The 13946-nt window shown below is 31.7% G+C and overlaps 1 protein-coding gene across 4 annotated transcripts in view; it reads left to right on the top strand.

Moving 5' to 3' along the window:
- LOC118746066 (protein alan shepard) overlaps positions 1-13717 on the top strand; it is a 342147-nt gene extending 328430 nt beyond the window's left edge. For 3 of the 4 annotated variants that reach the window (XM_036479813.1, XM_036479807.1, XM_036479805.1), the window contains exon 9: positions 9883-13717. Coding sequence is in view for 1 of the 4 variants with exons in the window: in XM_036479811.1 (XP_036335704.1) it covers positions 9883-9888 (6 nt within the window). In the remaining 3 variants the exon portion in view is untranslated. The remainder of the gene's footprint in view (positions 1-9882) is intronic. The other variant, XM_036479811.1, reaches the window with a different exon arrangement.
- The last annotated feature ends 229 nt before the right edge of the window (positions 13718-13946 follow it).

The raw sequence follows: 13946 nt of genomic DNA, 5'->3' as shown, positions 1-13946 counted from the left end.
TTTTGCTTAATTAATTTCTGACATACTTTGCCGTTTTTTTTTTTTGTTTACTTTAGTTTTCTTCTATAATAAAGTTAGGTTCACCTGCCATGCCACGCATACATTGACATAGATACCTACCTACATACATACATACATACATGCATACATATGTTCATACACACACTCGCTAACTCACAATCGACTGTCATTTTCTTACCACTTTTTTCACCATACGCCATTTGCTGTTTACCGCCATCTCTTATGTGCATACATACAAACATACATATGTGAGCTGTGTCATACTGTGCTGTGCTTTATTGCTGCCTGCCTGCCCGCCTGTGCTTGTGCTTGTGCTTGCCTACTTTGCTTGCCTGTTTGTGCTTATCTGCTCAGAATATTGTGCATAGCTGCAACATACATAGATACATATTTACATTTTGTTGCTTTTTTTACACGCCCTCAATCATCCGACCAGTCTTTCTATTCAAACAAATTTTATTCATCTCTAGCACTGATTCATTTGAAGTATTCCATCATCTGCATCCCCAACTTTAAAAGACTGCATCGCATCGCTATTTTCAGCTTTTGTTTTTTCTTCTTATTCTTTTTTTGTTGTTAAATATTTTTGTTGCATTCCGTTATAGCATTTGACGGCCATTGCTATCATTATGATTTTTATCCTGCGTGTCCTTCACACCTTTTTTTGGAACATCATTACCACGCAAGCAAAGACACCGTTAACAATGCCAGCGATGCGTCCTTGTCTGTGCGAGCGTGCATTTGTACCTATGTATTTATGTATGCATAATAATGAACATACAAACATACATACATAACTTGCATTTATATACGTAATATTAATGGATTGTGTGTTCATGTGTACATATGTATATATGTAGCATATTCGTAGTAAGTGCGATGCTTAGCTCTCTATATTTTTTTTCTTTGCTACTAAAATATGCGTAATTCTGCTGATTTCAATCATCATTAACACTATAGTTTAGTGGTGTGCGTAATATATTATGCGCATTAATTTTTTGCATCTTATAGCGCATTCTACATTTCTTTGAAAATGTATGTACATACATACAAACATAGTGTGAACGATGTCTAATTGAAGACTGTGTTCAAAAAGCTATGCGTGAGAACCTCTTGAGTTTTATTGATTAAATTTTTACGAGTTCATAGATTAACTATTACTCATAATAGTACTCAAATTGTAATTAGTTTATTCAACTTAACTTTAAAAAATCAAATTAAATTTCAATTAAGGAAATTAATTAGGCAAAAAAAAATGTTTCAACATATGGGTGCCAAACGAAAGGCGGCTCAGATGGTAGCAGTTTGAAAATATTTTGAAGTTGGTTGCCATCTGCTTGAAATGTCGAATTTAGTTAACTTATCCAAAAGTTATATGAAATGTCAAAATTGGATGTCAAACTAAAGAGCCTTAAGAAGTCTTTGGTTTAAACATTAAGAATATTTTTGAGGTGTTGTAAGAGGGTTGCCACCTGGTTAAAAATTTATTTCAAATTACTAAACAAGTTAAATGTTTACAAATTTATTTCAAATTATTGAATAAGTTAAATGAGTTATTAAAATATGGGTATCAGTATGAACTATATTTAGCGGGGTTGCCACATGCTTAAAAAATAAAATTCAACTTAATTCATCAGTTAATTAAAATATGTATCGCAATGGAAGAAGAATATTTAAGAATATCTTAGCGCGAAACTACTTTTGAAGAGGGGTGCCACCTGTTTAAAAAGTCGAATTTAATTAACTTTTGCGCAAGTTGTTTGAAATATGAAGCGAAAGGGTGTTAAAATAACTCGAGTTTGAACATTTAGCATGTTTGAGGAAGGTTGCCACGTATTTATAAAATGGCATTCAAATTATTTTTTGAAGTTGGATGAATTATTAAAAAATGGATATCATCGAAATGATTTTGAAAAGGCTTTATTTCTGAAATATATTTAGTAGGGTTGCCACGTATTTTATAAGCTGCGTTCAAATTATTTTATAAGTTAAATGCATTTTTAAAGGATGAATATCAATCGAAATGGGTTTGAAAAGCCTCTCAACTGCTGGATCACGGTGCAGCGAACAAAGCGTGTTTCGCTGTAAGGTGAAGTGTTTTGGCAGTTTCAACACGTTCTTCTTTTCGCTCTATTCTTTGTTTACTTGTGGTACACAACGGGCCGGGCGCAATCTTGTGCTCGTATCATTCTTACTGCTGGATTACCTACAGTGATGGAAAAGTTGGTACAATAGTACCTTTATTTTGTTTGAAAGTACATTTTAGGTACATTTGGAACGTAGCCAAATAACTTCTCCTGAAATCTGTTCATATTTTTATTGACATTTCAATGCATTTTCTGGTGCGGGCAACTGGTCTAATAGCTTCCCTCCTTTGTGAAGAGGCATACAAATAATACCGAAGGGTGGTAAGGAAGTAACGCAATTGTAGTGGATTTCGCCAGATAGACGGAAAATATTTCTTTTTAAAACGTCAAATCGAAGAACTGGGAGGAAAGTGATTCACCTTTTCTACAACATAGTTTTGTCTCGCGCTGCTCGAAAAGATTATTTTCATAGCCAAAATTTGTTTAATGTGAGTACAGAAGGTAACATGGTACCCATGGGAATTATTATCCTCCTATTTTTCTTTATTTAGAAATACATATTTACTTTTTTGGTCCATCTATCTACTTTTAAGTAAAATTTTCCGTAAATTAAGTACGATTTTATAACTCAATTTTCCATTCCTGATCTGCTGTAAAAGAGGACCAGAAACAAACAGCTAATTGCTCTTTGTTCAATAAACATACCTCCAAGTCAAAATTAAACATACCTAGCAGGGTTGCATAGATAATCTGACACAAATTAATTGGCAATTAATAATTTGAATTTTTGTATGATAAATTGGGTAACAATTAAGGCTCAAGTTGATGAAGAGGTTCTTAATTGCCAATTAGGTGCCTGTTTGAACATAGTCTTCTTCATATTGAGCGCAAGTACGTTATACTTTTTAACAGGGACGTGAACCAGGTGAAAAATTTGGTCGGTTCGGTTCAGCGGTTCGAACCGTTTTTGCACTTTTGGATTGGTTCGTCAACGCGGTTTTTTTGGTCTTTAAACCGGAGTTTCGGTTCGGTTCAACGGTTCGAAAAAACAAAAAAATAACGCGCAAGTTTAAGTGTCGAGTGTCGAGTGCAACAACGCGCAAGGTTAAGGGTCAAGTGTCTGTCAAATGAGATGGGTTGCCTTTACATTATATCGTCGCTCCCAACGAAGAGTAGCACATCTCAAATTGCCGTGGAAGACTAGCACATTTCACTTTTCGCGTCGAAGACTAGCACATTTCATTATTCGCGTCGAAAAGTAGCACATTTCACTATTCGCGTGGAAGAGTAGCACATTTCAGAATTTTGCGTGGAAGAGTAGCACATTTCAGATTTTTGCGTGGAAGAGTAGCACATTTCACTATTTGCGTGGAAGACTAGCACTGTTCAGATTTTTGCGTGGAAGAGTAGCACATTTCACTATTTGCGTGGAAGACTAGCACATTTCAGATTTTTGCGTGGAAGAGTAGCACATTTCAGATACTCGCGTAGAAGAATAGCGAATTCATATAAAGTGGTACTAGCAGCCGTACAAAAACCAAACATACGTGTATGTAATTATTATTTCTCCTCGACTAAGCTGAGAGTTTAATGTTGTGTATGGAGCTTTTCGGTATTTTATTACAACAAGAATAAACGTTTATTTTCCTCCTACTCGTTTGGACGCATATTCGCGTCTTCCTCTATTTATAAATACGAGAAACATATATGTGCATTAGGGTGGTCCAAAAATGCATGTGAAAAAGTAAAGTCGGAATTTTTATGCTCTCACCCCCCAGGATTGTTCTATACCGAAAAAATATATCCCTATTTTTTATTTTGAAATCAAAAAATAGTTAGAGGTCGCTCAAAGCTCCCAAAGTTTCCCATGTACATATTTTATATGGGTAAATACACTTTTGGTAGAAATGGTATATAATTCAAAAAAAACTATTTTTCTATCGGAAAACTTTTTTCAGCTGCAGGATTCCCAATAATAATACCCAATTGTTTATTTAACCTTTTTTCATCGCAACTATAATTTGTAGGTCCGCCAAAAACCCCAAAAACCCCGAAAAATGCAATGGGGGACAAATAAAAAATCGTTAGTATTAAAAAATTGTTAAATAAATAATTGCGTATTATTATTGAAAGTCTCCTGAAAATAACCAGAGTTTTCTGATCGAAAAATATTGATTTTCAAAAATTCTATACCATTTCTACGAAAAGTTGTTTTTTCCCATACAAAAATACATGGAAAACTTTGAGCGCTTTGAACGACCACTAAATATTTTTTGATTTAAAAAAAAAATATGGGTACACTTTTCTATATACAACAATCCTAGGGAGTGAGAGCATTACAATTCCGACTACTGTTTTTGGACCACCCTAATGTACATGCAGTCATATCAAAAGCACCTCATTTCAAAGTGATATTGTTTTCCACTTATTTTTATTTACTTATTTTTAAGAATTTTCATTAAAATAAAGTTCATTCTCTGAAGAAGTCCATATAAACCCATGATTCAATAATAGAAAGGTTTTGTAATAAAACAGTCTTCTCGCTCCCACACATAAAATCGGCTCCTTTACTTGTGCATAATGTTGCTTACTCTAGAGTTTCTAGTGATATTAGTAGTAAAACCAAAAATTCTTCATACTAAATATTCGTTGGCGTCACCTTCGTTTGCGTAATTTTCTAGAACAAGTGTAGAATAGCGACCGTTTAGCTATAAAATAACCAAACATGCCGATTGATAGAACTTTTTACGCTGATTTCAACGATACCAAATTTATTTGTCACTGGTAAAAAAAGAAGATATAAGAGGTTTATTTGTATTTTTTATTATCACTAAATTGTTGAAACCCAAAAGTAGATCATGATAAAGTATGTAATATCGAATTAAAGATAATAACTTGTACTTTCTAAATTATATAAAATTCTTTACCATTAATTATGCAGTTTTTTCAAAAAAGGTTATTTCATGAAAAAATAATATTTCTTGGATTTTTAGTGGTTTTGGTTTAAAAATACAAAAGGCTATAAATTATGTACATCAGCTGAAGAACAAATTAATGACCTTTATGGTGACGTCATTAGCTGTTTAATTGGTTATAAATTACATAAGATATTAATATTTAAAATATCTAAAAACTGAACTTTAACCTTCTAGAACCTCTTCATTTTTTACTTGCGCCAAATCATTTTGGCATGGGTGAAATGAGCATAAAAAGTTCTATTGATCCGCATTTATAGTTTTTGCATAGCTCAACGGCCGGCATTCTAGATTTGTTCCCGGAAATGACGAAGAACTTAATTCGAAAATGCATATTTTTATGTATTGTTTAGTATTTCCATTAAAACACCAAATATATTGCAAATTCGCATAGAATTAATAATACACATTTTACTTCTAATTGTATACTTTGCGTACTTTTTGTAGTACCATTCTACTACCGTTTTCGCAAAATGCGATCACATTCTTCCCCTTTCTCCTACTTCCAAAATACAAATCTAGATAGAGGAGTGTCAAATTTTAGCTGTCACAAATTACACAACCTTGTATTATTGAATCATGATATAAACCCAAATTTAAAACTTTATAGAAAACTAAAAAAAATCTAAAAATGTTCATCCAAATGTCAAATAATTTTTTTCTAAGAATTTTTTGAGTATATAGAATTAAAGTCCTTTCAATTTTATTGCAATAATGTGCAAGTTTCAAGTGGCTAAAAAATTTCCGTTGTTGCGGTTTTCTTTCATATAAAAATAAATTGTGTTTATTCGTTATATAGTAGCAAATGCGACAAAAATAATCAAAGGAATCATAGGATATACCGTCGGAATTTTATGAATTTTATAATAGAATTACACAAATATAAAATAAGCACTTGAATTTCCAATATAAATTATGCTTTTATGATTTAGTTTAAATGTGCTACTCTTCCACGCAAACATCTGAAATGTGCTAGTCTTCCACGCAAAAATCTGAAATGTGCTAGCCTTCCACGCAAATAGTGAAATATGCTACTCTTCCACGCAAAAATCTGAAGTGTGCTAGTCTTCCACGCAAAATTCTGAAATGTGCTAGTCTTCCACGCAAAAATCTGAAATGTGCTAGTCTTCTACGCAAATAATGAAATGTGCTACTCTTCGACGCAAAAATTTTAAATGTGCTACTTTTCGACGCGTATAATGAAATGTGCTAGTCTTCCACGCGAATAGTGAAATGTGCTACTCTTCGTAGGGACCGACGATATATTGTCACATGGTAAACAAACATGGTAGGTATTACAATGTTTAACAAAAAGAAAAAAAAAAGTGAGTACATTTATCTTTTGAAAATTGGTTGAAACGAACCTTTAAACCGTTATGGAAAGTGGTTCGGTTTTCGGTTCGGATCAAACATTTGTGGAAAATTTCGGTTCGGTTAATGGTTCAGTTAATTAATAGAAAAAAGCGGTTTTCCGGTTCAAAACCGGTTCACGTCCCTGCTTTTTAATATACTATGTATATGCACATTAGGGTACATCACTGCCCATAAAAACATGGTCAAGCTTTCCCAACGGACTTATACCATTTATTATATTTTAAAACTTGTGCCAAAATAGTTCAGAAAAATATTAAATTTATGTAAGTAAGCTGGACCGATTTGAAATGGCGATTTTAAATATTATAATTTCATTTAAAGTTGATGGTTGCAGAGCAGCATTTAAAACAATTAAAATTGTTTAGAAACATTGTTGAGAAACATGGTTTGCAAATTGCCTTCATTTTCCTTCTATGTCTGTTGTATCAAAACGCACCATAGCGTCTCTTTTTGGTAAAAATAAATGGCAAATTCAAATGCCCCGTAGCTCAAAACTCCCAGAAAGTTCTTTTGAATGCATGAATATTTTAATTTTAATCACCTTTCATTTTTACAACGCTTTTTTTATAATTCTGCTCTGTATGCGACCAACAACTTTAAATTGAAAAAAAAGCACGCTTAAAAGCGCCAACCTGTGAAAGACTAAAAATAAATCAATGGTTTTGTGCAATAATGGCTCTTGTCTCTAATCCTTCTCGAATCCATGTCTAATCTTTAGGACTTAGTTTAGAAATCCATACTGCTTACTTTAGTAAGGGTTGGAAAAGGATTAGAGGCAAGAGCCACTTAACAGTAGCAAAACTTTTTATTTTTCGAATTTTGAATTCTCTCGTTATTGCAGAGGACCATCGAAATGGTCGTACAGTGTAAGCCAAGATCTCGACCGAGGTTAATTGTTGTTGCTGGCTACACCCTTCTTTTTAAGCTTTTTTACTAGACAACATCTTGGTACACTCAAGTTATGAAAAACTGAGGATTTTCTGCATGTTTTGATGCGTGTCCTTAGTCCAATTTAATTTGATTTTTGGGCATTTTAATTCTTATTCACGCGATTTTTAAGGCCATCCACGTGACTAGTGACCAAACTTTGACAAATCACTTAATAATTTTCTTTGATAAGCAGTGTAGTTTAATCTCAATTACTTCTGATAAGTTAGTATCTCATCATCTCATAAAATATTTTTGTTTATGGAGGAACGAGATTGAAGGTCCATCCACATACATCAGTGCCGTGCCAGTTCGGTATCATCGCCAATCAGATCGATCAGTGATACCAATCACACACATCCTTAGTATGCCGTCCGTTGCTTTCAGTAATAAAAAATGGGTTCACAAGGTTTAGATAAAACGAGGATTCCAAATATGATTTTTTAAATCCGAAATCCATATATTTTTCGTGAAACAAATTATTTAATTCTGCATAATTCCGTACGAACTCGATTAATTTTTCCTTCATATCAAACAAACCTTGCAATAGAATAACGTCAGTGAAATACACAAAAACATCGTTGCCGACTTATTTAAATATCACAATGTCGAACGAAAAGATTGAAAAGATTTTGGTTTGATAATCTTTTTAAAAAGGGTTGCCACCAATTTGAAAAGCGGAATTTATTTTACTTATACACATGTTAAGTGAAATATTAAAATTTTTTTATCAGCGTTTCCACCTATATCCATCTAATTAAGTACATATACTTATATAGTACGTGAAGACATATTTTGTTAAGGGCGAAATGAAAACCGACACCATTTCTCTTCTCTAAGAAACGGCCGGTTTTGGTTTTGTAGCCATGCGGGTTCACTAGTGCATACATAGGTGTTAAATATGCGATGGGATTTTTTGTCCAGATCATCAGATCTGCATCGTTCGCTCGATTTTCAAAAATAAGGTGTCAAATCAAAGGCTTGGGTTGTAGATATGCAATTGGGTTTCACTTTTTTGAAAAAAGTTGCCACCTTAAAAAAATTAAATTAAAATAATCTAAAAATTGTTGAATATAATTATCTAAACAAATAAATCAATTATTACAAAATAGGTATCAATAGAAATGGTTTTGAAAAGCTTTGTTTCTTAACTTAACTATAAGAGGGTTGCCACCTGTTTAAAAAATCAAGTTCAATTTGAATTAAGGGAATTAGATAATAGAAATATGGATCATCAAATGGGCGCCAGAGGAAAGGGGTTTAAGGAAACAGTAGTAGGAGTGTTGCCACCTGCTTGAAGAGTCGAATTTAGTTAGCTTATACACAAGTTACATGAAATATTAAAATATGAGTGTCAAACGAAAGAGTGTTAAAAAATCTTTGGTTTAAACATTAAGAATATTTTTGTGATGTTTAATGAAGTTTGCCACCTGTTTAAAAATTTAAATTCAAATTATTCAATCAGTTAAAGGAATTATTGAAATACTGGTATCAGTCAAGATGGGTTTGAAAAGGTTTTATTTCTGAACTATATTTAGTGGGGTTGCCATCTGTTTAAAAAATCAAATGAAATTCATTAGTTAATTAAAATATGTATCGCAATGTCAGACAAAGGAGCGTTAAATGGTTTTAGTTTTGAAAAGAGTTGCAACCTGTTTGAAAAGTCATATTGTATTAGCTTATACACAAGTTGTTTGAGTGTTAAGAAATCTTTACTTTGAGCATTTGGAATGTTTGAAGAGAGCTGCCACGTTACACTCAAATTAAGAGGCTCTATTTCTGAAATATATTTAGGAAGGTTGCCACATGTTTGAAAGTCAAATTCAACTTGAATTAATGTAATTAGATAGCTGAAATACATACATACATATATATCACAATATGGGTATCCGACGAAAGAGGTTTTCAAAGGTCTTAATTTGAAAATATCTTTGATTAGGCTTACAACCTTTTCGAAAAGTCATATCGATCTAAGTAGTAGGAATATATGTATGTATATTATACGAGAAGATATTTTTTTGTGAGGGTTATTAGATTTGCATCGTTCTTTCGAATTTCAAAAATTATAGGTCAATTTAAACACCCTGGCTTGCAGATGTGCGATAAAGTTTTATTTATTGAATTTAGTAATTTTTTATCGGTACGGGGTGATTTGAAATTTTATAAAATTAAAAACCGACACTACAGGAGCCCTCACTCAGAAACGGATTTAGATGCGGGTTCACTAATTTACATAAAACGGCTACTGTCTATATTCTGACTCAGGAACTTAACTTCAAAAGTAATTCTCAGATTAGAGTGATTATTAGGAATTATCACGTTAGGTCTGGCTAGATCACTGAGTTAGTATACCCTAATAATGAAGATAATTTGTGTAGACACAGAATGGTATATACATATGTTAATTTAGTGAATACAAATACTTTTTTATGTTGCTACAAAGTCAATGTTTTTATGAAATAGTACCCGCCTTGAATAAATATCATTTCTTTTTGCAGATGTAATATTATGATGCCGCGATTGACTCTCTAATGGGAGCTGGAAGTGGAATCGGATAAACGCGAATAACAAAAAAAAAACCACACAAACATATGCAACAGCAGCAGAAGATACTATAGTAATAAACAACAACAACAAAAACAACAAAAATGAAAACGACAAGGAGGGACAAAGCGATTCAGAACACAACAACAATACAATATTACAACAACCTTTGAACAAATGAAACAAAAGCAACAGTAACAGCAACAGCAACAGCAACAGCAACAAGGAAATCGGTGACAACCGGCAGCAATAAACATAAAACAAACTTAGAAAATAAAACAAAAACAAAATGAAAACAGTTGCCCTACGAAAATAGTAAAAGTGACTACAGATTCCAATATTTATTGCAGTTTACTGCAACAATGCTAATAAAAGAAAGAAATGGCAACCAAAACTAGAAGAGCATATGAAGAAAATGAAAAGAACATAAAGTATATATTTTATATTTGTATGCGAAAATGATGATACTGTGCTAGTGAATGAGCAGTAACGAAACATTTTAAGGATATAAAATTAAAATGAAGAGAAATGTAAAGACTAAGTTAAACATACACATACATACATACTTACTAATAAAAATAAAGAGAACAAGGGAAGCAATGCGCAAGAAGAAAAGAAGGAAAAGCAAAATCACTTGAAAAGTTGAATGCAAAAGAAGAAAAAATGCTTAACTGGAAGAAAGCGCTAACTAAAAGGAATGAAATTGCATGGAATACAGTTCGAAAAAGAGGAAAAATTAGTAGGCGGGTGAAAAGAATTTTTGAAGAGTATTAAACCTAAAGAAAACGGCTGCCCAGCAGTGGCTGGCAAGCATGTCGAGGGCGCGCGAGAAAATTAAATGAAGGGGAAAATGCCGTTAAGGTCACTTGTAACAGCAGGTGGTCTATGTATGTGTGTATTTTTGCATATTAAAAAAAAAATAAGAAAATGCTGGTCAGCCAATAGCAAGTTAGACGATTAGAAGCGCCAAAAGATAAAAAAAAAAGATTTAAAATAAAAAATCAATCACTAAATACCCGCAAAAGATGCAAGGAATTTTGAATGTCTTTAATAGAGTACATTAAAGTATTTACATTTTGAATGATATCGAGAGAGGCGGACAGTAGTGAAGGAGTAGAATGGGTGAAACCAATTTATTTATTTAATACTAAAAGTAGAATGCAGTAATAAGAAGTAACAGACGATAAATGGAATGAAAGATGCAATGATGTTGAAGGTAATATAGAAGGAAACGTAAAATAGAAAAGCGAAAGAAGAAACAAGAACGAATAATAAAGAATGAAGAATGAAGAAGAAGAAAAACAAAGTTTACTTGAAATTTTACACACGATTGTTGAATTTCTTTGAATCTTTCATTTTATAAATGACATTTAACCGTTATATTTTATTTGTTACTTTTTGAAAAGAAAAAAATTTAAACACATATAATAATAGTTTGTAACGAAACTGAAAACTGAAAAGAGTATTTAAGTAGCATTGAAGTTGATTAAAACACATACATACATACATATATATGTGTATGTAAATGCTGATTTGCATAAAACATTAGGAAGCTGAAGAAGATAAATAAGAAGAGGAGCAGAAGCAGAAGAATAGTAATAAAAGGAAGCCACACTAATACATACATACATTGTACTTTCCGTCTCCAAATGCATACATACCTACATTTTAAATATATGCATGTATGTATGTATGAAAATTTGTTATATACATTTGTATTGAAGGATTTCGTTTACGAACACAAATTAAAGAAAAAATTGATTAAATGAATAAGTTAAAAACAAGTTGATAGACGGATGATAATAGAGAATTGTTGGTCAAAGCGCAATCCGTTGAATGTAAAATGGGTTTGATGAGCACGCATGCGCGGCATTCACGCGAATGACTATAAAGAAAACCAACAAAATGTGTGCATTCGCTAGCGGTAAAGACGTAGCACGAACAGGCAGACAGACAGTTAGACGGCTGTTGTGAGCGTTAATTTTTAGGGAAGCAAAGAAAAATGTGAAAAAATTAATGTTAAATTAAGTCAAGTAGTTGGGGAAATAAGGACTAAATTGCATTTAAGATGAAAACGAAAAAAGCTATATATTTTTTTTTTTTTTTTTTTTTTAGAAATGAGACGCAAGCCATAGAGCTAATATGAAGAGTCCACAAAAAAGGAAGAAAAAAATAATAGGCGGATATGCAATAGTTTTGAAAACTTGAATATGAGAATAGGAGAAGCAAGGGAAGGGAAATGTTAAAACGCGTTAGGCTAGAGGACTCAATTTTGTAGTGAAAATTTGGCAATTTTTGCTAAGAAAGAAAAATAAAACATAAAAAATCTAAAAAGGAAAAAATGAAAAAAGAAATTGTAGAATTTTTTACATACAATGCTGCAGAGAAGCAGAAATAGTGAATAACCGAAAAAGGAAATTAGAAAACTATAATTTGAAAATAATGAAATGAAACATTAAGTGGAGCAAAGGGAAAATTACGGAGTAAACTGAAGTAGTGGATTAGTAGTAGTAAAAAAACAAAAATAAAACAGAAAAAAGGGGAATAAGTGCATAGACTAGACTTATGTAAGATAAAATTGCTGTAGCATTAGTGTATTCAAATATAAGCAGGAAGTAGAAAGATGATGAAAAATATAAAGAAAAAAAGAAAAAAACTTGTTTCTATTTTTAAACTCTTTCTCTCTCTCTCTCTCTTCTCAGTTACTTTGCTGTAGCTTTAAGCGTACTTTGTTAAGCATTAGCGTTTTTTCCTCTACTTATTATTAAGTATTATTAAGACTTCTTTTTTTTTAGTCAGTAACTGAGCAAAGATAACCGTTGTGGGCGGAAAATTTAGAAAGAAACTTGAAATATGTACGTTTTGTCTACGAAATGACAGCAAGCACTTAGAACGATTGACGCGTTTCGAAGCAGGAATTGTTTATAGTTTACAGCCATTTTGTGTGCTAGGTACCGCTATGCTTCTTTAATGGATGTTGGCATATATATACAAAAAAAAAGATAAAGGATGCTTACGATTTAATGGCTCTGTGCTGTGGAAATGGCCTTACTTTCTAATTCGAAAAAGCTTCGAAAAAGTTTTAGGCAAAAACCAGCTGCCAATGCAGTTATCGAAATCAATGCAATTAAATTGCACATAATTTTTTTTTTTATATTGTTTACTCAATATTCAATATTTTTTATTTTTATTTTTTAAACAAAAAACAACATGAAAATGCTTCAAACGGCCTTCAAGCTTAGCACGCCAGCATCCATAAGAGCAGCATAGGTGGTCTTGTTGTGCAAAATTATTTTTAATTAATTGTAAAATATTCAAATTAAAATTGAAAGTTAGTTTGTAAAATACAGAAAAAATTGACTCGTCGTAAATAATTTTCTTTACTTAAGAAAACTGTTGGTAATGTATACATATTCATGTATGTACGTTTGTATATTTTCTTTGCATTGTTCATATTTGCTTGTGTATAAGGATATCTTTATGTTTTACAAAAACGAAAATTTTTTAAATCTATTTTTAAATACCTAATTATTGATGAAACGGTTCAGATGCGCCAATTTTTATGAAATTAAGTAGGATTCACAAGTCCTGGTTGTTTTAAATTTCTTCTTTTCGCTGAATTTATTTTGTAGTAAATTATTATTTTTTGTTTTTAACTTTCATATTTTGTGTATTTTTGCGGCAAGCAAAGCAATAAATTTGAACAAAGCTTGTTAGTGTTGCTATTTTAGTGGTGACCAAAGAAAACTCTACATTCAAACGGCAGTTTGGGTATACGCAAAGACACAGGTCAAACGACTGTTAACCCAGAGGCATCGCCGATTACAATAAAATTAAATTGAACAAAAAATGAAATAAAATAAAATAAAATAAAATAAAATAAAATATACTATAATATAATATAATAAAACAAAATAAAATAAAATAAAATAAAATAAAATATAATAAAATAAAATATAATAAAACAAAATAAAATAAAATAAAATAAAATAAAATAAAATAAAATAAAATAAAATAA

This window comes from Rhagoletis pomonella, unplaced genomic scaffold (assembly GCF_013731165.1).
Source record: "Rhagoletis pomonella isolate Grant_MI unplaced genomic scaffold, Rhpom_1.0 Rhpom_scaffold_00010, whole genome shotgun sequence".
NCBI lineage: Eukaryota > Metazoa > Arthropoda > Insecta > Diptera > Tephritidae > Rhagoletis > Rhagoletis pomonella.
This window is presented reverse-complemented; position numbering and strand designations above follow the sequence as displayed.